Source organism: Phocoena phocoena, chromosome 17 (assembly GCF_963924675.1).
Source record: "Phocoena phocoena chromosome 17, mPhoPho1.1, whole genome shotgun sequence".
Lineage (NCBI taxonomy): Eukaryota > Metazoa > Chordata > Mammalia > Artiodactyla > Phocoenidae > Phocoena > Phocoena phocoena.
Window position 1 is genome coordinate 71911630 of NC_089235.1, and position 27943 is coordinate 71939572.

Here is a 27943-nt window from a genome sequence, read left to right on the forward strand (position 1 = left end):
CTTGAGCATAGCTACTAGGTTTCCATGACCTTGGAGCAGGCAAGGGAGTCGGCATCACTGCATTGATTGTGAGAGCTCTAACACGTGGTCTTCCACATTCAATCCCTTACACAGATTCACAGGAGAGAAAGAATTGCTACTTCCAAAAAGACCCACATTCAATTAATTGACCATCTGGCTGAATTCTGCAAATGCAGAATTCTGCAAATGCAGCCAACTTGGGCCAGGGGCCAGGGTGAACAGATGTTGCCCAGCTTACTGTTAGGTCCCATTGCTTTTTCAAGACCTCAAACAGACTTGCAGATATTCTCGAGGCATTTTTGTTTCAAGGCTGGAAAAAAAAAAGAGAGGGAACTCATGGTATGGAGAAGGAAATGCTACAGAGACATAAATTCTGACAGCGCCAGCGATGGCTCAGGCCCTTCCCAGGAGGCCAGTATATGGCAGTGCACAGGACAGGGTGTTACTCAGAGTCAACGTCAGAGAATGAAGGAACTTGTGCAAGACCCCCTTGCTAGTTAGCAGGAAAGTTGTGTTGAGAGCAAAGCCTCATTTCGCCAGTCTCTGCCCAGTGATGTTTTTCTAACACCCAGCTGTACCAACCTCATCTTCCCAGTTTGCACAGTGCTAATCTGAACTCGTTATGATGTTCCGTAAATGTAAAATGCTGTTTGTGTGGAGATTTTAATGTGGTGAGGACAATAGAAGAGCTAGTCAATAAGCAGTTTGCAAGATTTCCTATTCCCTCTCCCCACACCAGGTAAATAGATTTCTATTTTTGACTACTGAGCCCCTCCAACACCCCCAGTCCAACTGCTTGGCTTTTATGATGCAGAATAAAGGTGACAGTGGAAGGAAAAGACAGCGGAAGGGGGGTGATGGATTTGTATAAGAAATAAGGAAGCTGTGTTTGAGAGATAAAAAAGTGAAAGGCAAAAGGAAAAGAAAATAATCAGAGGAGATATATGGAAACAGAGAAAGAGCCAGAAAGCTTGATTTTAGGAAAGTTATTGAGTGATACGTTGGAAAATGAAGCCTAAAGAGAGGTTTTGAGACGGTAGCTTGTGGGAGGTGAGAGATAATGGAGGGGCAAAAAGAATAAGAAGAGTTTCTAAGAAGTGTCATCATGGATCTCATCTGATATTCTTCAAAAGCCACAAGGAAGGGCTGGGCAGCTAAACTGTGTTTTGTTTGATTGTTTGTTGTTATGTAAAGCATGGCCGTATGACCACCTGCCTTATATTTGGGTTATACTTAGAAAGGATTTTTCACAGAGTTCAGCCTGGTCCCATGCTTTTCAGAAAGCCAGAGTCCCTTGACCAGACAGTTCAGGAGGGTGGCACAATACAATGGCCAAACTACTGGTTTTGGGAACGGACAGACTACGTCAGCCACTTTTGTCGGCAGGAGTGGAAGAAAAAAAGATGTCTGGCGTCTCTGAGAATAAAAGGGGCTCAGATGCCATGAGGACGAGGGCGGAGGTACCATACACATCCACTTCTAGCACTTCAAGCTGCCGTCTTCTTGAATTATTTGTATACATTTTGCTTTGGTCAGGAATTTGGGTGCTTACATGGTGAGTGTCTCCTGTTTCATTTGTCTTTGTCTTTTTGGCTTACATGGGGACTCAGAGAGGATAAGAAGCTTGCCCAGGAGCACAGAGAAAGCAACAGTGTTTGGCTGGGCTGACTCCTGCATTTTTTTTTTTTTTCAAACTGTTAGGTGAAGGGGATTCAGAAATACCCTAGACTCTTTTTGTCTAGGATTCACGATCACTAGATGAGTTATACTTCCTCCTACTGACCCCGTGCTAAGGCAGGAACATCACTCAGAGTTCTAGAACCTTTTCTTAGAACGTGATTTACAATACAGTCCGGCTGTGTACTTACTGTGTGAGTGGAACACCCTTTTCACCCTCTGACAGATGTATGTTGCGTTCTTCAGAAACCAGGAATAGTATTCGAGACAATACCTAAAGATTTAAATCAGGGTTGAACGCAATTACTATCCTTTGTGGCTATAAGAAGAGAACCATACTAAAAAGAAAAAAAAAAGTCATAATGGCTAATTATTCATAGCAAGGAACTCCCTCTCCATGTTTATAGGCTGTGGGAGGAGAGGTAGAGAATGAGTCTGAGTAGGAAAAAGCTTAGACTTCAGAGTCAGAAAGACTTACTTTTAGTTCTACCATCAGTACTTACTAGAATGTATGACTTTCAGGTTGATTACTTAATTCTCTGGGCCTTGGTTTTTTCATATATAAACGAGAGGCAATAATAGAATCTACACTCATAGGGTATCCTGAGGATGACATGAGATAACATTTGCAAAGTTCCCCAACGGTGCCGGGCGTATCATAGGTGCTGGATCAATGATGATGTTCATTTATTTATTTTTGTGTGAGGTGGAGTAAAAGTGCAGGGCTGTTATAGTCAACAATGTAGCAAATACTTAGCAAAATAATATCCTGCTCTTGGCTGGTGGCCGCAGGGATTGCTTCAAAAGGCTTCAGTGAAAAGGCCACACATGTCATTAGGAAGAAGAGTTTTCAGGACAGGCTGTGTCACTGGCTTCACATAGGACTCTTGGGAATCCGATTCCCTTTCAATCCTTTGCCTGAGCTATGAGGAGGTTGGGCTAAATATTCTCTAACTTCTCTTCCATCTGTATCATTCTGTGATTCTCGTGTATTCTGGGGAGCAACCAATTGCTCATGTAAAGCTGGCTGTGAAGATTTCCCAGGTTCTGTCACCCTCAATTTACAGGACACTATAAAACTCTGGAAACCGAGGCACAGAGATGTTGCTGCTGGAACTCTGGGAAAAGTCAAAACTCATTTGCAAGACCCAAGTAGATGTTGGGAAGGACAGGGTTTCCCGAATAGGGACATATGCTAGGACAGTGGCCTCCTGTTTTTGCTGTAGCTACCTGGAACTCTCCGTGGTCCTGAGATGTTCCAGTCTGCCTCTCACTCTCCACCTTTTTTGCCTGGAGTGGCCTCTCCCATTTTTTGCCCAACAAACTCCCATTCCTCCATAAGCCCTATTAGTTATTTCCTCTGGGGTCCCATGGCTTGTATTCTGCTATATGAGCTTGTATAACAGAGCTTGTATCTGCTATAGCATCTGTCACACTTCTTTGTAATTTGTCTCTTCACATGGCCAACTGCCCCACTAAACCACGATTTTTTTTTTTTGACCACAGGGGCCGTCCTATTCAACAAGCACACTGAGTAATGCCAGCCTCCTACTCTGTTATTCTTATCCCATATTCAATGCTTACTATACGATTATAGAACAATTCACTATTAACTTAAAGGGGAAAGAAGGGATAAGCTCAGCTTTACAGATGCTTCATTTCTCTAAATTTAAACTCAAATTTCTTTCTGGAAATTTCTGCCTTCCTCATTATCCTTCCAGCAAATATGCAATATGGATGGTTCAAATCTGATTTTCTTCCAAGGGTATGAGATTAATAGGTTTTGCCTGTGTGCGTGACTTGTTTTTGTCACTTCCTATGTCATATTTTAATGTGTGTTTATGACCATTTATTCCCCCCAACTATGAAATCCTCAGTTTCTGGGTTTATTTCTGATTTGTCTCTATATCCTGCTGGCTCTGCTCAGTGTTAAATTGGTACATAGTGGAGACTTGACACTTGTTATTGATACAAAGAGCTCACTAGATAGAGAAAGAAGGAAGGAATAGTGGGCTGATCAAGTAGGAAAGTATTGTTGCAAAATGTCCTCTTCTTTAGGATCAGCCTGTGCTGTGGAGAAGTGCCTCCACCCTGCTGGCTAACACCTTCAGGTCTGCGAATCCTGCGTATCTCCCTCTCTGGGTGGAAGAAGCATCCACTCTGATTGGGAGATCCAAGACCAGGGCCAGAAAAGAGTGATGGAAAAAGGCTGCCAACCTGACCTTGGGGCTCAGAGCCCATGGATAATGGGCATTTAAAAAGCTGAAAGATCTCATAAGTAGATTTTGAAAATAACTTTAAAGATCTGAGAGATTGGCCTCCTACTATTGGAGCAGAAATATTCATCTACCTTGTTTGGCTCTGGGTTTACAGCCAAGGATAAATCCCAGAAGAAAGGACAGTGTGTCAGCTTTCCCGGGCAGGAAAACGTCCACACCTAGTCCTTCTTAATATAAGATGAGGTCTGCCTTCTAATTTTCCTTTTACGTCGTTATTATTGAGTCAGCAAATGACTGCTAGGGATTTATGAAAAAACTGGAATTTAGGTGGACATAACCTCTGATTAGTCTCTTCTAGCAAATCGTGCCAGGCTGAGGGCATTGGGGTTCCGGGACCACTCAAAATCCTCTGTAATTATTCCAGCAGATGTGACACAGCACAAGTCAACTTGACAGCACTGACTGTGTCATGGCCCACCCTTGGCTCTGGGGACCCAGAAATGAAGGAGGTTTCATGCTGGTTCTCAAGGAGGTGACAGTGCAATAGAGGACTCACTGGAGTGTGCATTCCTTGAGGTACCCCTGTCATCTGCGTGTGGATTACTTAATGCCTCATCACTTAGTGGCCTGCAGAGGAGTCAGGCAGAATCAGAAGCCTGTAAATACTGGATGTAAAAAGCAGTGAGTGGCTCAGGTTACCTCACTGCCTCCATCCTGGGGTCTCTCTTCTGGCTCATGCAGAGGCATTGCCGGAAAAAGCGGCACAGCTCCATCAGGCAAGGGTTGAGCTTCTGGACGGCCAGCGTGAGAGGAGCAGAGGTCATGGCGCCCTCCTTGAGGAGCGGCTCAGGACACCCTAGAAGATGCAATCCCAGACCATTCACATCAACAAGAATTTAGCAAGCATCTTCCCTTTGTTAGGGACTGTGCTGAGTGAATACTGTCTTGCCCCTGATCTCAGGTAGCTCGAGACCAACAGGTAAACATGGCCTTGCTTCACCATGTCTGGTAAAGCTGCTTGTGAGACTTCCCAGAGATAGGTAGAGAAAGGAGGGGGTCTGGTTCCTGGAAGGAATCAGAGATGGTCTCACTGAAATTTTATTAAAAATAAAAGTTCTAATGAGAAATTTTATATTTCTCATTAGTTGGATGGAAAAAAATAAAAGTTCTGGGCTTCCTTGGTGGAGCAGTGGTTGAGAGTCCGCCTGCCGATGCAGGGTACACGGGTTCGCGCCCCAGTTCGGGAAGACCCCACATGCGGCAGAGCGGCTGGGCCCGTGAGCCATGGCTGCTGAGCCTGCGCGTCCGGAGCCTGTGCTCCGCAACGGGAGAGGCCGCAACAGTGAGAGGCCCGCGTACCGCAAAACAACAACAACAACAACAAAAAAAACATCTCCTGTGAAACATCAACTCTACCGAATAAAAAGCTGGTAAAAAAAATAATAAAAAAATAAAAGTTCTAATGAGAAATTTTATATTTCTCATTAGATGGCTGGAACGATGGATGGATGGATGGAGCCATACAGAGATACATGTATAGATATAGATACAGATAAATATAGTCAACTTGTTTTCTAAAGCTCAGTCTGACGACTGCCCCCATCTGCACCACTCCTGTGTTTCTTTAGAACCTGGAGAAAACAGGGCTATAATTTCCTGTGGTAGCATAATCACGTCTTTGTGTCTGAAAGGTCCATTCACCATTCACTGCAGGTTGAGAATGGGGCTGAGGCAGATCTTAGGTCACATGAAAAAGGAGACGGTGCAGGGTCCAGCAGTTTAATAATGCCCCGTTGACATATGACTAGAACATTCAGGTCCAGGAATATTCAGGAGAATCATATTGAAAGACATCTAGGAGTGGGAGGGACCTGAGGACTCAACCGGCTTTGAAGGACTCACTTTGTGTCAATTTCTCTCTCATGGAAACTGGCTCCACGGGGAAAAAAGGAGAGATTGCCATCCAAAAATTGGAAAAATGCAACGTAAACCACAGAAACTCCCAAGTCCAGAGCCTCTGTCAGGGGTCCTGAAAACCCACATCCAAGCCCAGGAGAGGGATTCCCCTAGAATTCTGTAAGAATGAAGTGTCCAGGAATGTCCTTTCACAGGGAATAGAAGTAAATGGCACCCAGTGGCTGGGGATGGACTTTTGGAGTCATCGTTTTTTCCTTCCCCTCTTTCTGCTAACATCATGCTCATTGTAAGAACAGCTTCCGTTTACAAGGTGTGTAGCACATGCTCAGTGGGTGTCCATTCAAAAACAGTTGATTGAATTAAGTTATATGGAGCTGTCCAGTTCCAGAGCACTTCCACACACATTATCTTACCTAATACGAAACGCTGCAGAGAAAGTACGTTTTTAGTGCCCACGGTAAATGTTATTATTCGTGCTTTACAGCGGAGGAAACTGAATTCTGGAATTTGAGCGCAGGAGGTTACCTCACCAGTAAATAGCAGAGCTAGGGTTTAATCCCAGCAGTCTGAATCTAAATTTATCAAACAAACCTCTTTTTATTATACTACACAACTTCGTCCAAAACAAACAAAAGCTATAGGAGCGACAGGGCACTGGTACGTACTTGAAACCTGGTGGGGTCCTGGGACGAGGGCTGGCTCTTCTCCAGGGATAAAGGGCCACGCAGCAGGGAGATCACCTGCAAGGACAACAATGGCCTCGCAAAGGTCAGAATGAGATGGACCTGGGGTATACACACGAGTGGAGAATCATGGCATCTTAAAGAGTTCTATAAATCCATAGGGAAATTGTAGTCAAGAAAGAGAGAGTGATTTATGCAAGATCCTGGGGTGATTTAATAGCACAGCAAGACTTAGTTCTCCTGCTCTCCTCCTGCTGGAACCAATAAAATACAATAACAAGCTTAGTCTGCCTACAGGCACCCCCGTCCCGTCACGCCCCTGCCCCTGAACAATATTTTCCACCTGGGGTATTGGGTTCCTCTTTCCAGGGCCACATTCTTACCTGCCTGTGGATATCTGGGGGCCGGAGCCTTGGTGGGACTTGGAGTCTGTGTGCCAGGGGTGAATGGGCCTGGGATGAGAGGAGAGAGAGGTGAGCTTGAGTTTCTTCAAAGGATGCATGAGCAGAAGAGGCCCCCTGCCACCAGTCCTGCCCTGTTCATCCACTGCTGCTTATCAAGCCAGGTAGCTGGGGGTTGCCGAGGATGCAGAAACGAGTATGAAATAGACTCTACAATGGAGGCACCCCCAGTGTTGAGGAGGAAATGGGCAAGTCCCATCAGTAACTGTCATACAGTGTGTTGGTGCCACTGGAAACCCGCTAACACTGGTATGGAATGGGAGAGGAGTGGACTTGCATGGGCCCTGTCCCAGCACGGTGCTCCTAGGCAAAGAGGACACGAGATGCTCTTCATTCGCCTGAGTCTGGTGTGCACACTTACTCCGTCCCCACCCTGTACACTGCCCAGCATCACACTCACTCCGTCCCCACCCCTGTACACTGCCCAGCATCATCATGATAGAATGTGGGCTCATCTCAACAATTCTTTTGATCCTCTTCATGAAGTCCTGATTTAAGGACCGCTTTGGGAAGCGATCCTGCTGTCAAGATGAATGCCTCTGGCAAAACCAGCAAAGCGGCCTTCTTACAGAAAATGAGGGAGAGGAAGAGGAAACAGGCACTTTCCCTCGTGTGGTTAAGCGGAAAGGAAAGGGGTGAGGCTGGGAGTGCAACATTTGCGTGGGGATGGGGGATGGGGGATGGGGCAGGTGACGTCTTCTCTGGGATGGAGAAAGCATAGCCGTAGGTGAGGGGAACACGCCTTCCAAGCAGAGGAAAGTGTGTAATAAGCAAAGACTCAGAGAAGTGAGTGGAAGGCCGTTTGCTATGGCTGGAGTCTGAAGGAAGATGTGGAGGGGTGGGGTGAGGTCTCAGAGCCTGGGCTGGACCCAGTGCAGTGTGGCAGTCCTGCTTGTTCCTCGTTAGGCTCCTCTGCTAGGATGGTGGGTGTGGTAGCGTTGAGTTCAACTGCCTCAGTAGCAGAGATGGGCAGCAGGACACATTTACAAACATAACTGTGGGCAGGACGCCCAACTCCAGGGGGCAACCTGGTCGTTTTCTCAGAGCCGGTCAGCATCCTCTTTGTTGTTTTTTGTTGTTGTTGTTATTTATTTTATTTATTTATTTTTGGCTGCGTTGGGTCTTGGTTGCTGCGTGCGCACTTTCTCTAGTTGCGGCGAGCGGGGACTGCTCTTTGTTGCGTTGCGTGGGCTTCTCATTGCGGTGGCTTCTCTTGTTGCGAAGCACGGGCTCTGGGCGCGCGGACTTCAGTAGTTGTGGCTCACGGGCTCAGTAGTTGTGGCTCACGGGCTTTGTTGCTCTGCGGCATGTGGGATCTTCCCCGACCTGGGCTTGAACCCATGTCCCCTGCATTGGCTGGTGGGTTCTTAACCACTGAGCCACCAGGAAAGCCCTCAGCATCCTCTCTGGATTCCCCTCCAGGCACTGACTGTAAGCCCCTGAATACAGAAGGCACCGCTGACGCTTGCTGCCTGGGTGTGTTTCTGTGTAGTTCTGGAAGATGAGCAGCCTTAACTCTAACCCAAACACAGAGCTGACTCATCTGTGGTCACTGTTCACAGTTTAACTAAACGACTGCAGAATCACAGAGGGTTGGAGCTGCAGGGGGCCGAGGGCAAAAGCAGACACATGCTCTCCTCTGGTTGACACCCGCTTTGCCACTAGCCTCCTGAGCATGTATCCTGAAGCTGGCTGCTACGCTGTCGCCCTGGGGGCAGTAGGACAGGGCAGTAGGCGTTGCCGTTGACTGAATGATTCCAAGGTGCTCCGTGTGGAGCTGAACACCTTACAGACATCGCTTAACTGAATCAGCACAGCCACTCTGAGAAGTAAGCATCACCTTCCCCATTTCGAAGATGAGAAAACCAGGACTCAGAGAAATCAAAAGAACTGCCTAAGGAGACAGCGGTGGTGGAGTCAAGATGTCAAAGCTACTGTGTCTGAAATAAAGGCCAGAGCTCAAAGCCTCAGGGCTGTGCTGGCTGCTGTTGCCTGTTGGCCAAACCCAAGTATGTTAGCCTGTATTTTTGCCGATGCCATTATGTCAGGTGTTTCTCTGATTTAAGCTATCAGTTGCATTCCCAGACCTGTTTGTACAATTGAGATTTTGCGCCTAAAGTTAAGACTTTACATTTGCACCCTTTGAAATTCATTTACTTCTTCAGAAATTCAGGTAATTCAGCAAGCTTTTACTGGATGTCTGCTGTGTTTCATGGGAACTGGAGAGTAAAGACACAGGCCTTTAAAGAGAGCATAGTCCAGAGGGGAGAAAGGTCAAGTTCATGGCCCCTAACAGCACAGCAGTGATGAATGTTACGATCCATTGAAAACAGAAGCATAGAAGAAGGGCCTCTGGCTGCAGAGATCAGAGGAAGTGATTTTAAAAACAGGTAAACCATTTTTGTCTGATCCTAGGAGTAGAAAATATGGAAAATTCATGACACTGAAGTGAAGAAAAATCGAATCTTATCTATTGATACTTCCCAGATATCGTCAAGGTTAACATGTGAATTTCTTTTCAGTCTTATTTTGGTTAGTTTTTATTTTCTGTGTATCTGTATCACACACGCACACACATACACACATAAATACATAGACAAACACAAAATTGGAATCACACAGGTTTTCAGAGCTCAGGCCTTCCTCACACTATATGATTACACTTTAATGTGCCTGTCACTGTATTTGATTATGTAATTAGTGGTGTAGGAGCGAGCACCCTCTCTTACCTGAGGTTGGGCTGGTCCCTGGTGGGCTGTCAGGCGTGGCCGCTGTCCTGGCAGGAGTCTCGGAAAAGTTCCGTGTGTTCGTGGCCTTCTCGGCCTCTGCAGGAGATGTCGGCGGGGAGGAACGTGTTTCTTCCCAGGGAAGCCCTCCAGGTGTTTTCTCACTGGTGGCCTGAGCCCAGGGCACAGGTAGTGTGGAAGCCCATGCCTGCCTGCGGGCTGTCACCCATGGAATTCCAGCCACCTTCCTGGTAGCTGCACAAGTGACAGTAACAGGGCACTTACTGCTTGCCTGCTTTGATCCAGATGTAAAATTGACAAGACATTGACGTATAGTCAAAGGGTACATGCAGTGCACATGCATAATATAGATAATCCAGGGACTTCAACCCTACCCTGAATTGGAATAAGGGGACCACACTAAACTTTGTTTTCCCAACTACTAATTTAAAAAAATTCTCCAAATTCCTAGTCAGCTAGGGTGTGTGTCCAGAGGACAGTGGACACTGTCAAATTTAAGAAATACTGATTCTAGTCATGTGATACAGTGGAAAGGTTTAAGGTAAGGGGACCTGGAGGTGTGCGTTCTGCCCCCACCTCCTCCATGCTGTGAACTCTGGGGCAAGTTACTAAACTCTTCTCAGCGTTACCATTGAAATGGCAGTGTTGATAATGATGACGCCTGACTGACAATATCACAGGACGGTTATTAAGACAAGTCTTCCCTCACTGGTCTTTTAAACAATTGCCAGGTGTTTTCACTCGTTCATCCCCATGTTAAGAATTAAAATACATTTTTTTCAGGTTGTACAAAACTTATCCCCGGGAGGATTTTAAATCTATAAGTTAAGTTGGGAACAGTTGCCATTTTAAACCTATTCCGATTTCTCATCCAGAACATGGTATAACCCTTTATTTATTTAAATATGCTTTTATTACTCTCTTGAAAGTTTTGTAGTTTTTCTCATGCAAAACTAGCACTTTCCCTCTCAGAGTGATAGCTAGATATTTTATGATTTTTCTTGCCACTGGCAATCACATCCTTTTTCACATTATACTGGAAAGCTTTCTAATTTTGTATAATTGTCTTGATGTGGATATATTACTAAAAAATTTCTAGTTAGTGAATCTGATTCCTTTTCCTCGTTCTTCTTTCCCTGTCTGCTTGCCTTTTATCAGTTCTCAAGCTCCTCAGGGGAGCCCCCGCTCTGGGCTTTCCAGGACAATAGCTCTTTGTAGGCTGGATAATAATTACCAGTTTACTTGTCTATGTCTCTCTCCCAGATCTGAGAGCTCAGGAAGGAAAGGGAATGTTGCTAGAGCTGTGTTTTTTGACAGCTAGCCTGGGGTCTGATATTAAATATACGTATTGATGAGTGAATGAATGAATGAATGTATTCTGATGACTGTGGTCCATTGTTGGAACTCATTGAGACATAATCGTCTTTTAATGAAGAGTTAGCTCAGTTGTATCTTATTGCAAATAGGATAAGCATGACTTTTACATCTTCAGTGGCAACACCACTGATCAGTGCCCACAAAAATGATGGGAAAAGAAGAACTTCTCAGCAGGTCAGCAGCAGCCGTTTTTTACACTGGCATCAAGTCATTAACATATTCTTGGCAACATTATCCAGCCAGCTACAAATTAACCTAACCCTGCCTGCCACAAAATGTTGACTGCATTTCACCATTTAGTGTGAATTTCAGGAGAGATATTGCTACCTGCTCTGTTAAAATGAAAATACCTGATGTTACCATATACCACATTTATATTACTATCGGGGGATGCTGGGTGCAGGGTGTGAGGGAATTTTGTACTATTTTTGCAGCTTCCTGTGGGTCTTAAACTAATATAACCGATTCACTTTGTTATAGAGGAGAAACCAACACACCATTGTAAAGCAATTATACTCTAATAAAGATGTAAAAAAAAAAAAGCAAAATAAATAGAAGTCAGGATGTTAAAAAAAATTATAAAATTAAATGTTAGAAAGACATGATGCCAGTGACATTTGTTGCCTTTGCGTATAGGTATCATACCCATACTGGTTCACATCTGTCTCTTCTTAAAGGGCTGCTGGACAAAGAGGTTGGTGGAGAAGGGATAAAGGAAGGATTTCACTTATTTATCTGAGCCTAGAGGGAAGTGCGGGGAGAAACAGGACAGGAGAGGATGGGGTGAGAAATCTCACCCCAGTCTGGGAGGGTGGGAGAGGCGCCGTCCAGGGCGGCCGGGGCTCTGCTGTGACCCTCAGCATGCTTGTTTGTGTTCATGGTCTGTTCTCCCTCTGAAGGAGGAGTTGTCTCTGTCCTGGGAGAGCTTCTCAGAGCAGACACTCCAGCGTTCTGGGATCCACGTGGGGCGCTCGTCCTTGGTAGTGTTTGCTGGCTTGTGGGTGTGAGCTGTGAAGCCAGGGCTGTCCCCCTGGTAGCTGCACATGCAAGGAGACAGTCAATGGCAGCTTTGCCATGCTTGACACTTGGCACACAGAGAACTGTCGAGCCACTGAACGGTCACTGGACAGCAAATATACAGAATGCAGAGATTCAAACCTTACTCGGAGCAGTATGTTATGTCACCGAGAGGAGGGTTTCTCCTTGAATGACAGATTAAGCTAAAATATCGAGGGCTGAAAATGCCACAGGCAAAAGCAATGTGCACAGAATGCAAAGCTGTCAGGCCAGAAAGCATCAGACGCTTGAGGTGTTTCCTGAACAGAACCTGGATCCTGTCAGGGTCCTTGCCCACTTCACAACCCTCAACCCCTCCACAGCTCTGGCACTGGTCCCAGGAAGAGGGATTAGGTTTGCTCATGTGCCCTGTGGGTCTGACTAGGGGCCAGAGGTGAAATCTGGGGGAACTAGGGGCTGCCAGTAAGAAACCCACTTGAAAGATGGCCCCCCACAGAGACAGAAGGAAGGCTTCATTCAGAAGGAGATCTACACAGTGCCCTTGGATTCTCCATGAGGAACAGGAGGAAGCGGTCCAAGTGTTCATGAAGCCTACCTCGGGAAGGCTTAGGGGATGGAGGCTGCATGTTAGGATAGGACAGGCTCTCCCTAGCCCATAAGGTCCCCTCCTCTGGGTGGACAAAGCCTGGCCTGCAGACAGGTGGGATTTCGGCCCCTACTTGCCCCTTTGGCAGGTAACTGTGTGTCGGGCACAACCAGTGCAATTGCAGAAGGTGGCCCTGCAGCCTCATTTCCTCTCTCCTGCCTTACTTCTGAGCTCAGTATCACCCCACATGCACCAGAAGCTCTCAGATTAATGCACGTGGGACTGAGTGCCTGCCAATCCATCGGTCACTCAGCCGGTGACTGGCTATCAGGCACATCAACTTTGTGTCAACTTGTTCATATGTTCTCTCTTCTCAAGCAGTTGTTGCTGGGAAAACTTTACGGGAGCACAGAAGGGGAGACATCATTGAGACTGGGGGTCAGAAAGTCATGAAAGGACTCTCTGAAGAAGTGAGATTGACTCAACCCTCAGATCTGTCCTCAGAATTGGGTAGGTGAGGGGAACCCACCAAATGCCCATTTCTTCTCCTTATCAAGCAGCCTTATTCCATACAGTTGAAGTTCCTTCCTCGGCATAACTAAGAGATGCCCTACAATAAATACCAACCAAGGCAGCCCTTTGGAGTGGAATTGGAGGTTGACTGTAAACTTCATTTCACTCCAGTAAACACGGATAAAGAACCTACTATGTGCAAAGTACAGTGTGAGGCACCGAGGGGAAAGCAGACTATGGAGATGAAGGAGACAGTCTCTGCCTTCAAGTATGATTCAGTGAGGAGACACACAGATGAGGTCATCTGTGGTACAACCTGGAGTAACAGTCCAAATGACTTATAAGTGTGTGTTGTAGAATCATAGAAGACAGAAGACTAATTTTGACTGGGGGAGTTTTTGGAAAGAGGAGGCAGCAGCTGAGCTGGCCATTGACAGACAAATTGGATTCTGAAATATGGAAAAGTAGGGAGGTTCCATTCTGGTATGATAGCGTGAGCAAAGTTGCAGGGGCATGGAGATGTATGCCGTCTGCAAGAAGGGCAGGGATTTCAGTGGAGTCTTAGCAGAAGGTTTATGTAAAAGAGACTAGGTAGGGTGGGCCTGATGACAGACAAATGTATACTCGATGCTGAGGACGTCAGGCCCACTGCTGCTGACTTAGGAGTTCTGAGCAATGAAGAGACATAACCTAATTATTTTATCACTCTTATGACAGTGGATGGATATTTCAGAGAAATAAGAGACTAGGTCAAAGGAGATTGGTTCAGAGGCTATTATAGTAAAGATAGATGACAAGGACTTTAACTAAGATAATCATAGCAACAGACGATGATCTTGGAAGACCAGCCAGATTCCAGAAACTTTATTCAGCTAGAAATGACCCATAAGTGTAGGGGAGAAAGATGGCTTTAAGGTGGTTCCAAAAAATGCCACCTGATGCCAGAGAAAAGGCAGGAAGATGGGTAGATGTGTGTGGAGGGGTAGAGGATGGTTGGGTACGGTCTGTCTATTATGGAGTGGCAATGTCTACCACAGGGTCACAAATTCAAATACCTACAAAAACCAGGTGGTTTATATGAGAAGAAAGTGCAAGGCAACAGGGAGAAGTGAGGGCTATGGAAAAGAGGAGAAAGGTGTCTCTCCTAATGGGGAGGATGGCAACTCAACCCCAGTTGCCATGGGCGAGGGGGAGGGTCCAGGGCTACCCAATATTTTGCAAAAAAAAAAAAAAAAAAAATCTAGAAATTCAAAAAATTTTAATGATGAAATCCTCTGATTTTAACACAGTACAGCTAAATAAAATACCTGAGGGCAGCATTCAGTCTTCAGCTTGCTAGCTGGGACCCTGGTCTGGAGACTCTATAGTAGGAGTTTGGGAGGGTTACACTCACCCAGAACACCAGACATGCTGCTGGTAAATGTGTAATTGATAACAGGAGATTTTTCCGCCATCTCCCAGAAGTCAGAAAGATTCCTTCCTGCAAGAACCACACCAACACGGTCAAATCTCGGGCTCACCTGCTGGAGGGCTGTGTTTAATTCTCAGCTCAGAGAGCTTGTCAAAGAACGGCTGGTGGTTCACCTGACTTTCCTGACATCACACAGATGAAGATGCAGTCAGATTCATTCACTTGACTCACTGCAAGACAGACCAGGATACAACAGGACTTAGCAATGGGCCTGAAGCTGTTAAGTCTTTGGTTGAAATGAAAATTAAGCTGGAAATCTCTAGCTCTGGATGCTATAGGAAAATAAAGCTAACTCCTTATTTAGGAGCCCTGATTTTCAGTCAGCCCCGAGTTTCTGGTTTTCATTTTTTTGACGGAGGGAAGGGGCAGTATAAGGTAATGGCTAAGGGCAGAGCCCCTGGGGTCAGCGTCCAGGATTACAGCATCAGCTCTGGCACTGATTAGCTAAGTGAGCATAAATGAACTGTTTGACCTCTCTAAGACTCAGTTCACCTATCTTTAAAATGGGGAAAATTCAAATCCCACAGTACCTTATTTGCACCTTCCAGATCCCCAAATCTCCGTAAGGTGGAAGGTTTTTGTGTGAGTTTGGTACCGACTCATTCAGTGGCAAAACCTGAATTGACAGATGCAAGGCTATTGTAGTTTATCTATCCTTAGTGTAAAACGGGTGAACCATTTTGCTAAATGAATATGAATGTGTCTGATTTACAGCAAGCTGTCCTGGATGCTGCTGGAGGTGTTCTGTCGGGTGTAGTGTAGACACCCTATTACCCCATCAAAAATCCGAAAACTTCTGAGTTCCTAGGTATACTTGTCCCTGAAGATGCTGCCTAAAGGACTGTGGATGCGTGGTTGCACATCTCTGGTAGGATGGCTATGATGATCCAATGAGACAATGTACGTGAAACTCTAAGTATGGTGCTCGGCAGATAGAAGAGCTCAGTAAATAGGCATCATAGTAATAATGGTTCTTGTTAATGTGGCCCTATTACTATATGTATTAATAGTGACCAAGAGCATGGACTTCAGGGCCAGATCACCTGGGTTAGAATTCTATCTCTGCAGAACGATCTTGGGCTAGTTCCTTAAGCTCTCAGTGCCACAGTTTCCTCACCTGTAAAGTGGAGATAAATATAGTAGCTGCCCCATATGGCTGTGGTGAGGATCCAATGAGGGAAGCCCTTAGAAGAGTCCCGGGCACCTGAATATATCTATTACTTCTCTTTCTTCCTCCCGCACTGCTCCTAAAACAGTAGTTGCTCCACAGTTGTAGGACGCCACCTTTCTGATGAGACCAAGAGTTGGGCTATTGACTGCATCTGTGCTTTTCAAAGTAGGCGCCCAGGGGAGTGTGAATTGCCTGCGGGTTATGTGAAGCCACCTTATAACTGAAGCGTATCTTTCTCAATTGTATGTCAGACATGAGTTTAGGCTCCATAGAGATCTAAATTTGAATTCTGAGCCAACCTTGAGCAAAATATTCAACCTCTCTGAATCTCAGTTTTCTCATCTTTAAAATGGGAGTATAGCTGTCCAGTAGAAGCTGTTTTTTGAGTCTGCCTAACTCCCCCCAGTGCTGAGCCTCGGATTCTTCCTCCAACTTTTTGGACCCCAGGAATAGCTTTGATAGGAAGATGGAAGCTTCAAATACTATACTGGTGGTTGAAACTGTACCACACTGATTGTCTAAATAAAACTTACATTAAAGTTCCTGGCAGCCTGGCCTATGGTAGGGATCGGGGTGGGAAGTTGACTAGGTTTTATTCCATGATGAATGCCAAATCTCAAATTTGGCAAGCATTTTCAAGATGAGCACACCTGAGAGGATGGAGGTTGACTTTAAAATCTCTGTGAGGTAGCTGGTAGAATTTCCAGTGATGTCCACCAGTAGGGCTGTGAAATCTGTAAGACAGATTGAGGAGGTTTAAATTTCTGAGACTTGGTTTAAATTTCAGAGACTTGAAGGGAAATGTACATTGTATTTGGATTTTTCAGAGAAGATTTTACAAGTTTGATTTAGTTCGGTGTATTGGGGATTATTAACAATCATAAAAAGAAATACTACTAGTTATTTTTCAAGGCTTGATTTCAGGCAGGCAGAAAACTTTTGGATCCACCATCATCATCTCCTTTCTCCTCCATTTCCCTCCCCACCCCAGATCCTTCTCTGCCAGCACCAAAGAGCTTTGCAAAACCATAGTGTTGAATAATGGTTTTTCTGATTTGTTCCCCCCCCCCATTATTTCGTCTAATTGATTTAGAATACCAAATTCATTGGATAGGAAGCAGCCCTGCAGACATGGGATGTAAATTTACATAACTTCAGATTTTCAAAATGATACCAAATTTAGTGGTGGATTATAAACTATGAACTATCAAAGGAGACAAGGACTTTACACAAAATAGAACAAGGGAGCTCTTCTCCTGCCCTCCACATTCAGAAGTCTGATGGGAGGAGATTGAGATAATTTTACAACATTTCAAGCTATAAAATCTTTGAGGACTTTCTCTCTGAGCACGTTCTGAACAAGTCTTGACATGGTGGGTGCCATTGACCAATGAAAGTTCCTAATGCACTTCCTACCCACACAGCTGCTGCCTCTTCTGCTGTTCAGTTATGGTTTTCCAGGACCCAGTAAGTTCTTGGCTTCTAAAACAAGGAGTACTTATTCTAGGAGCCCCAAACTGTGAATTTCTAAAGAAGCTTCTGAGGTCCCATGGATAGTTTCCCATCGTGCCTTGTCTAAATGCTTCTTTTACTCAGTAACGGGGTTATGAGCTGGGGTCAGGGGCAAGCTGACTTGAAAATATAGAACCCAGACCATTGAAAATATAGAACCCAGAGAGGCATGAAAACGTGATGTGACAACCAGTGGAATGTATAGCATGCAAGGCCAACAGGAGGTGGGCGCTACCCTATGTGAGCCGGAGCCATGGTGACATGCCACCTTACCACACTTGCACGGGTGCGTGGTTAGTCTCCTAGAGGAAGATGTGGTGGGCCACCTGTACAGGTGTGGACACGTGGCCATGCAGAATGTAGGCATCCTTCTTTATGTCTCTTTCGACTAATCTGTTTATAGTCACATTGTAGAAACTGAAGAGGGGTAGTATTTCATTACTTATGCCGTCTATTTTCTTTCTAATTCTCAAAAGTCTCCTTTGTTTATTAATTCATTCATCTAATAAACATTCATGGAGTGTTGGAGTATGCCAGACGTCTTTTAGGCACTGGAGGATTAAGACACCATCTCTGCCTACCCAAAGCTGAGATGAGTGAGAGAGAGAGAGAGAGACTCATAGATAGACAAGAAACTGCAGTCCACTATTTATATGACATAGAAGCTATGAGCATGGCTTTGCAGCCCAGACACCAAGCATGGAGTCCAGTTTCTGCCCAAGTTTCAGAGAAATGATGGAACTTTCCCAAGGTCCCAGAGCACGTGGCAGGGCTTGAATTTTATCTGAGGTCTGCCTTGTGCTAAAGCTCCTATTCTTCCCAAAATTTCCACCACTGCTCATACAAGTCTCCTACTCAATACATTTGTCAACTCTCCTTTTAGAACTGCTTTCACAATCGGGTCCTAGGCTTGGAAGAATATCAGTTATCACTGCCTCAAAGATATTCTTTGTTTTGATGAAAATATGAACTATCTAATTTACTAGCAACACACAGATGAATGATTTCTGACTATTTTCATATATAAATAGAAAATAGGGAAAAAACCCTTTTTGTCTGTCTTAATTGGTAATGATTTAAGAATGTCTCTTGGTACTCAGTGTTGGCGAGGGTGTGGAAAAACACACACTTTCAAACATTACTGGTAAAAGTGTAAACTTAGGCAAGATTTCTAGAGGAAATTTTAGCAGTTTGAAGCATCGCAAAATCCTCTTCCTGTCAGACAGCAGTTCTATTTTGAGGACTGTATCCTACAGTGATAATCAGGCAAACACTGCAAGTGATTGTATACAGGTTCTCATCACAGCATTGCTGATTATTGTAAAAAAAAAAAAACGTTTCCATCAGGAGGAGATAAATTATATTACAGTACATTCTTTCAATGAATACTATGAATTCATATGAAGGATGAAGCATATTTATATCATTGAATGGAATGTTTTTTAAGACATGCTGATTAGTTGAAAATGGAATATCAAATTTCATAGAAAACATGGTAGATACTGACAGCTGTCTCCCAATATCCATCCTCTCATTTTCCTTTAGTAAGAAAACATGAAATTTCAGTTGGACACATGGTAGTTTAACATAATTGAAACTTACATTTTCAAGCCTGCTTTGCAGGTGGGTGTGGCCATGTGACTCAGTTCTAGACAATAGAATGTGAAAAGAAGCAATGTGAAAGGTTTCCAGACTGAGTTTATATAGTGAATGGGCGTGCCTTCCAGTTCCTTTCTCCCCTTCCTTGTACTGGAATGTGAATGCGGTGACAAACCACCCTGGATTATGAGAACGAGGGCCAGACCTTGTGGAAGGCAGAGCAACAAGCTAGAGGGAGCCTGGGCTCCTAAACTGTCAAACCATCAGAGCAGTCCTGGTGTGCTTACCTAGCCTGTCACACATGAAACTTCTACCTTCTGTAAGTCACCCTGTTTTGGGGTCATTTGTTATAATAGCCTAGCTTGTTTTCTAAATAATATAGAGAAGGTACAGTAGGATGGGTAGATAGATGGCTAGATGAATGGGGTAGGTAGGTGGAGTATATAGGTAGGTTAGAGAGGTAGGTTAGATATGTAGTTGACAGATGGCTTAGATAGATGAATTAGAGAGAGGTGGCTTAGATCACCTTGGGTAATGTGATTACCTATGGATGTTGGGATATCAGGTGTCTCTGATATTTTGATTATACCTTCCATGTTGTATGGAAGGTATAATCGTACCTTCCATGCAACACAATATATTATTTTTCACATCACAATATATTATTTTTAAATCAAGAAAATTTAAGCTCGGGCTTCCCTGGTGGCGCAGTGGTTGAGAGTCCACCTGCCAATGCAGGGGACATGGGTTCGTGCCCTGGTCTGGGAAGATCTCACATGCCGCGGAGCGGCTAGGCCCGTGAGCCATGGCCGCTAAGCCTGAGCGTCCGGAGCCTGTGCTCCGCAACAGGAGAGGCCACAACAGTGAGAGGCCCGCGTACCGCAAAAAAAAAAAAAAGAAAAAATTTAAGCTCACAATATATTATTTTTTAAATCAAGAAAATTTAACATCACAATATACTTTATCATCACAATATATTATTTTTTAAATCAAGAAAATTTAAGCTATTTTCATTAAGGAAAAACACACTCAGAGGAAGGCTATATATCAGAGTTGAGAATATTCAGAAAACAATCCATGTCTGAAGATTATCCGCAAACACATCTTCCCCAAAGGTTTTGAACCATGACAAGATGTTGGCCAAAGTGTACAGCCTCTCAAGGTAGCAGTTTGAGGGGAATCAGCATTAGGCGCGTTGTGACATGTTAAACCTTGTGAAAATCTCTGTGGTTTACCAGGGGAGCAAGATGCTATTTTATCAGTGTTAACGATCCATGGATCAATTCTTTTCAAATAAGCATTGCATGTGTATGAAAATACACTTCAGCTCACCAAACAGAATTACAAAATTCCCCAGCAGATGTGACTCCAATTTTTAAATTTTATTTTTATCTTTCACACAATCAGGGCAGGGTCTCAACACCAGACAAAACTTGGCCTCTAGCCGAGGCTAATAGATGGTGAGAAAGATGTGATTATGAAGAACATTTTCCCTCCCAAATGTAGTTTGTTGATGAGATTCAGAGGGTGAGTTAAATAAGAAGATGGATATTAGGTACTTATTGCAGAGTGTGGCATCCAGTACTTATTAAACAATAATCATTATCCTCTTTGCACAACATTTGGTCCATAAATTCCTCCTTGGGGAATCTATCCTCAGAAAGTAATCTAAAACAGGGAAACGTTTTAGACACGAAGGTGTCTAATACAGGATTTTTTTTATATTAAGAGAAACCTAGAATCCACCCAAAAGTTCAACAGCATACTAGCTAAGAAAATGCTCACATTCATAGGTTATGTAACCATTACACATTTGCAAAGAGTTTGTAATATCATGGAAAATATTTTTAATATTATGTTAAGCGAGGGGGAAAAAAAGCAGAAGACTTTTTCACCTTGAGTCTTTGCTTCCCTTACAGACTATTCTTTAACAAGCAGCCAAAGGGCTCCTTTTAAAATGTAAGTTAGATCACGTCACTCCTCTGTGTGGACAATCACAATGGCTTCCTTCTTATTCATAGTAAAAGTGGAAAACCTTGTGGCAGACTATAAACTTCTACATGATCTGCAACACCTTTCCTGCCTTGCCCCCACAATTCTGAGCTCATTTCTCACGGCTCTCTGGCTCACTCGCTGGCCTTTCTGGTCCTCACTCTGCCTTTGCATGTGTACACGCATGCATTTATGCATTCTCTATGGCTGTCTTCCAAGCTTTGACTGTACCGTAGACTATTCAGCCATTTTCCTAATGATGGATGTTTAGGTTGTTCTCAGCTTTTGCTCTCAAACAATGCTACCTTTTGTTCTTGCCCCTTTGCGCAGATGTAACTATTGCTCTAGGGTAGAAAACCAAGAAAGGAACTTCCCAGGACGATGGATGTGCACATATTTAAGCATAATAGATATCATTTCATTTTCTGATCTTAGTCTAAGGAGAAAACAAATAATTCAACCTTATTTAAAAGGGCACAAGCAAAATCAGGGCAGCCTGCAAGCCTCAAAGTGAGTTCTACCCACCTGATAAATCGTTGGTCCGGTTGTTTAAGCAGTAGCAGTGCCGTGTGGGGAATTTGGCCGGGTCCACAGTCTTCAGGTTAGAAACTGTGAAGAGAAACGAAGCACATAGCAACCCTGACACAGGGCCTGGCCTGCCTACCCAGCGCTTACCATTCTCGCCACCGAGAAAAGATGGAGGAGGGGGCATAGGAGATGGATGGATTGGGAATTTGCGATTAGCAGATGCAAACTATTATATTTAGAATGGATAAACAACAAGGCTGTACTGTATAGCACAGGGAACTCTATTCAATATCCTGTGATAAACCATAATGGAAAAGAATATGAAAAAGAATGTATATATGTATAACTGAGTCACTTTGCTGTACAGCAGAAATTAACACAACATTGTAAATCAACTATACTTCAATAAAATAATTTTTTTTTTTTAAAAAGGAAGGAGAGCCAGCACTTACTGTTGTAAATGGCCACAGAAAACTTGTGGAAGGCAAAGGAGCTGTAGGAAGTAACACTTAACAAGGAGAAAAATTTCTTGCTATCTGTCAAAGACATTGAGATAAAGAAACAGTAAATGCCCACTAACAATAATAACAGTAATAGAAATTAGCAAACTGATCATGGAAATTAATAATACGATGAACAAATAAAAATATAAAAATAACCACTGAAAATAATAAACAAAAATCAAATCAAAGCAAAAACAAACAAACAAGGCAAAAATACATGTCCCTTGGCTATATTTCCTAATCTGTCCTTAAACTCTTGCAATTGTCTCATAATATAGTTATGAGTAGAGATGCCGACACAGATGCTGTGTTTGGAGCGCAGCTTGCTCTCAAAATGCTGGCAGACCTCCTGCTTCATCTGGATGTTTTCAATCTCATCATGAGTTAGGCAGGACGCACATCCTCTGCACTGAACACAGAGGACCCGCGACACACAGAGACGTGACAGGTCTTGTCCAGGTCGTGGAGAGTCCAGAGGCGACGCAGGAACAAGATAAAAATGGGCCTGGATTGTGCTTTTAAAAAAATGGTTTACCTTTTACAGCTCTGATGAGCATCCCGTTCACCAGCTCTGTCAGGTTAAGCGCAGACAGATCAGCCGACATTGCAGGCAGCTCTGAAAGAGATTCAAAGGTAACGTCATCAGCAGGCCTTTCTTGGCAAAAGGAAGAGTTCCTCATTTCCGACATTGAGGCAGATGTGCCTCCTCTTTGGACATGAACTCACACCCCGTGCTGGGCACAAGGAGTTGGAAGATAAAAGGCAGTTCCTGTCCTCAGGAGGTGACAGCTAATGGCATATACTGTGACAAGCAAGAGTAGGTAGAAGAAGTTTGGGTGAAACACAAGGAATGCTTATTTTAGGGAATATTTTCTCTCTGCATTGGAGAGAGTAGAGATTGGTGGGAGATGCTTATGTATAATATACAATATAAGCCCTAGGAAATTGCAGGAGTTCTCAACGTGCTGTATAATATAAATAATGACATTGTCTAACAGAGGAGCTCGGGGCTTCCCTGGTGGCGCAGTGGTTGAGAGTCCGCCTGCCGACGCAGGGGACACGGGTTCGTGCCCCGGTCCGGGAAGATCCCACATGCCGTGGAGCAGCTGGGCCCGTGAGCCATGGCCGCTGAGCCTGCGCGTCCGGAGCCTGTGCTCCGCAAGGGGAGAGGCCACAACAGTGAGAGGCCCGCGTAACGTAAAAAGAGAAAAAAAAAAAAACAGAGGAGCTTGGATCCTGGCTGGCCCTTGGCATCACTGGAAAGATTTTTTTTCCAGTTCCACAATTCTGATGCTTGGGCTCCATCCTCAGAGATTCAGATTTAATAGGTCTGAGATGTGTCACAGACATTACTACCTAAATCCATCCATCCAATTGCCGAGATACTGGTAGTATGCAGCCAAGTGGAGAGGCGCTGCTTCTCCCAGCTATTCCCTGAAGACTTGGAAACAGCAGTTGACAAAGGGGACATAAGAGCTTGACGCTGCTCTTCATGTTTTGGCAAACACTATCTTCTTCATCTCTTAATGTTCAGATAATTGTGGCTAAAGCAATCTGAGGATTGGAGGGATGCCGTTGCTCTGCTGCGGGGGTGAGAATGGAGGTCCAGAGAGGCGGGAGAAGTAATCTCAGCGGCCCAGGCCACCCATGGAGCACTGGGGGTGGGGTGGGCAGTACTCACCTGTGGTATCCAGAAAAGCGACCCCCTTTTCTCTACTCTCGTCTCCTCTGAGGCCAGACACTGGGAAGAGAAAAGGCTTCAGGAGAGAAGTAGAGCCTTCGACCCCTGCCCCACGTTGCTGGAGGCGCCTTGAGGTCTGTACTGCAGCTGCCCTCCGGTTTAGGGAAGGTCTGCATCACCGGGGGCACTGTGGTCCCTCCCCCTGAGATTCTAGTCTCCTTGAACTGGACGTGGTCTATAAATGCATATTTTAATAAATGGACAAGGTGATTCCCATGCAGGGAGCCTAATCCACCCCATCTCTTTACTGGGTTGGGAAACCAAGGCTCAGAGAGGAGAAGAAACTTGCCTAAATTTGCACAACTGAGTCCTGGTAATGAAGGGCCAGAACCTACTTCCAGAATATCAGGCCACTTGCCCACTCAGCAAAAATTTCATGCTGCCAAAGAAGACAGTGTCAAAGGAAATCTTGAAATACCAAAGGCGTTCATTCATTCTTTATTCATTCGATAAATACTCACCTAGGGCTAAGCAGTATGGTAGGTGTTTGGTATAAAGAGGTCAACAGGAAGGGACTGAGTCTCCATGGCTGCAGAGCCTACTGTCTGTGGCTCAGAGGGAGGAGGGAGATTCATGTGTAATCCCATGAGAAGAGTGTCAAACAGGGACCAGCAGGATGCTGGGAGCACCTCTGTCAGAGAACCCAGCCTGGTCTGGGGGATGGAAGAGACCTCACTGCGGAAGTGACGGAAGCTAAAACCTGAAAAGTCAGCTCTTTTGCATTAGATGCCATTTACTTATATTGCATCCGTTACTATTATTGTTGCAAGGATTATTTTTTCATGTCACATTCCAGTGGAGAAGGTGATTTATATCCATTTTATAGATGGAAAAACCAAGGCACAGAGAGGCTGAAAAATGTGTTATAGTGTCACAGAATAAGTCAGCATTTAGGACCGGTCTAGTTACCATTGCACCAAGGAAAGCCCCATCTTTTTCCTTCTTAACTTCTTTATTTCCAGACACTGAAATAAAAGTTTTCACGAATAAAATAGTACCGTGGAAGCAGAGCCTCAGCAGTTTATAATATCCTTAAAACTCATCTTATCCAATACTACCTTTGAAGGATGAGAAACTGAGACCCAGAATGTTACGTGATGTATCTAAATCCCACATCTGGCCAATCTCCCTGTGTCCACCTCCTCCCAGACCCTGGCAAGCACCTTTCTTCTCTCTGCTTCTATGAGTTTGACAATTTTAGATTCCTCATAGAAGCAGCATCATGTATTTGTCCTTCTGTGACTGTTTATCTCACTTAGCAGAAGGTTTATCCACGTTGTGGCAAATGGCAGGATTCCCTTCTTTTTCAAGGCTGCATAATATTCCACTGTGTGCATATACTCCATTTTCTTTATCCATTCGCCAGTGGATGAACATTTAGGTTGTTCCCTCTGCTTTCTATGTACCCTGTTGGGACTTAGGTTCAGTCAACTGTTGTCAGTTTGGCCTTTCACAGATGATCGGGTTTTTTGATTAAATATCAGAGCTTTGGGGTTAGAGGTAGGGGGAGTCTGTGGATGTCCTTCTTTACAACACAACATGGCTACTGGAGGTGGCGGTTATGTTCTCGATACAATTAAAGGAAGTCTGAGACAGATGTTTATTACCAAGCAGGCCTGAAGCTGTCAAACAACCCCCCCCACCCCGGCTTGGGAGAGTCCGTCCGGCTCTCCCCTCTCAGGCACACTGAGGGGCCCTTGACGCCCACAATCTACTCTGAAGCAGCTGCAGGGAGATCTGTAGGAGGTACCAGCCGACCTCACCTGTTACCTGACCAGGAAGCAGAGCCCTCTGTCAGGGTGAGGGACCAGAATCATCTGGGCTCTGGATTGCCAAGCTCCAGGGATGCTATAAGCTGCTGGGTTTGAGGGATTCTTAACACCTGTCAAATCCGAATGATGAGCCCTGGGCTGCAGTCTTCCTAACCAAGAGCCTTTCTTAACACTGCTCATTTCATTAAGGAAAAATTATTTCCACCACTTCTTTTTATAATTACAAACCCATGGGTGGATTTTGGTAACAGTATTTGAAGTGTGATCTAAATACCCCAGAAGCAGGGACTTCTGGATAGGATGCTATAGACATTTTTCAGGTGAATTGCTGGGCAGATAACATAAAGCTATTGTTCTCTTTTTGGATAAAATGACCACCATAGTAGTATCTTTAAGGTAGATGGTATTAGCACCCTTCATACTTAGTCATGCTTAGTATTTTATTGCTTTTCATGGTTTATGATTACCTGTGAAACAGGAATCGTTCCCACTTAAAGAGAAAATTAAAGACCCAAACAGGGGAAATATTTACTGAAAGTTACCCTGCTTATAGAGAAGAAATTGGTACAACTGGTGTCTTCTGGAGAAGGAAGTGGCTGACTGGTAGAACATTTAACTTTTACACCTTTGTACCTTCTGCATTTTGAACTATATGAATGTACTAACTAATTAAAAGTAAATAAAAAATTTAGCATAAAGGGTGATTCCTGCTACCACTCCCCATCCCCAAATTCAAAAGTATTAAAAAAATTATCCTGCTTGTTTGCCAAAACGTTAGGAACAGAAACCCAGCGCCTGACTCCTCTGTGTCTTTTACCTTGTCCTGCATTCATTGTCTTGCTTTACAACCAAATTCATACCATCAGAAAAAAAGTCAAAGAAAGGTGGGATTATTACAAAAGTGATGATGTCAAATAACAATATCTCCCTTTATGAAATCTTCTATTGCTAATAGAAGGTCACAGCTTTTGTGGATTTAATAAGGTCATGAGAATCCGGGTGTACCATGAACCATAAAGCAATGAGCAGCTCATGGGAACTATTGCTATGACTGTTAGAGCTGGAGATACAGGTACAATCTCCATCTTACAGACAGAGAAAGTGAGGCTCAGAGAAGCCAAGGAATTTACCCAAGACAGAGTAAACTAAGAAGGACCACCTGCCCATTTACATGTTGTAAGTAGGAAGGTCATGACATTTTCCTTCTTGGCTTCCCCTTTAAAGGCAGACTCTAAAGGAAGAAAAGATTTCATCAGAGAAATTATAACCCAGACATAACATCAGAGAAAATTTAACCCAAAATAATTCTTCTAAAGATGAGAAAATTATGATGTGGACTTACTTAAAATCCCACATGTAGTTTGCTCATTCATTCGGTCATTTAGTCACTAAATATTTATTGACTAACTACAGTAATACTAATAGTTGATCATGTTACTAAGCCTCTAGACTTTAATAGGTGCTGTGTGTGTTAGATGCTGGTATAATATGAGCAGACAGATACAGATTCCATCCTTATGGAGCTTATAGAGTCTAGTTGGGAAGGCCAACATGAAGGAAATTAAGACCCATGGATATTACTACAAACAATGTTAGATACTTTGAAAACGTTTTGAGTGTATGGAACAGGGAGCCTGATCTAATCTCAGGGATCTGAAAGCCGTCCCTGGGAGGTGACTTTCAGCTGAGATCTGAAAGACGAGTAGTGTGTGAGCAGGACGTACCTGGCTGAGGGGGTATTCTGTGTACAGGTAACAGCCTGAGCCCGGGGTCTGAGACGGGCATGAGTATTATTTTATGAACTGAAAGAAGGCCAATGTGATGGAGCATACGGAATGAAGGATATGAGGGACTGTAGACGATGGGGAGGTGGGCTGGGTCATGGAGAGGACATAAAGGACTTAGGATACTGTCCAAAGAAAAGTAGAAAGTCATTGATTACTTTTGGGGAGGAGGAGGGAGAAATGAGGGAGGATTGGGAAGGTGGCTTAATGAAATGTATGAAAAGATGGCTCAGGCTGGTGAGTGGAGAATGGATCATTGAGAGACAAGAGGGGAAGCAAGGAGCTGCTTTGGGAAGCTCTCCTGGTGGCCCACCAAAGAGAAGATGATGCTTTGGATAAGGATGGTAACAGTGGAGGTGAAGATAATTCTGTTGCATAAATGGGACTCAACTGCAACAGAATAAATGGGGAATTTATTATTGCCATTTTTATTAAACTCGTTTGGATTCTGGGCTGAAACGCTGGCTGCTACAGTTCTCTAAAGCACAATGAATACCCAAACATAGTATACAGAACAGACACTTGAACTTCGACCAGACCCACCTGTGTTGTAAAGGGACAGGACACATGCAAGGCCCATGCACAGCCTTACCAGTGGACCATGTAGCAGGAAGCCTGGCATGTCTTGGATACTCTGGCCCACCTGGAAGCA

The 27943-nt window shown here is 44.3% G+C and overlaps 1 protein-coding gene across 1 annotated transcript; it reads right to left on the reverse strand.

The window, feature by feature from the left end:
• Window positions 1–287: 287 nt before the first annotated feature.
• Window positions 288–27913, reverse strand: HHLA1 (HHLA1 neighbor of OC90). The gene is made up of 16 exons (XM_065895748.1): window positions 27835–27913; window positions 26679–26738; window positions 23676–23735; window positions 22530–22610; window positions 21944–22027; window positions 21489–21572; window positions 16511–16594; window positions 14803–14859; window positions 14606–14698; window positions 11900–12139; window positions 9708–9959; window positions 6901–6969; window positions 6500–6574; window positions 4617–4773; window positions 1890–1972; window positions 288–331 (listed from the first exon to the last, which is right to left on the reverse strand). The coding sequence occupies exons 1-16, from the start codon at window positions 27911–27913 to the stop codon at window positions 288–290; spliced, it is 1602 nt and encodes a 533-aa protein (XP_065751820.1).
• Window positions 27914–27943: the final 30 nt, after the last annotated feature.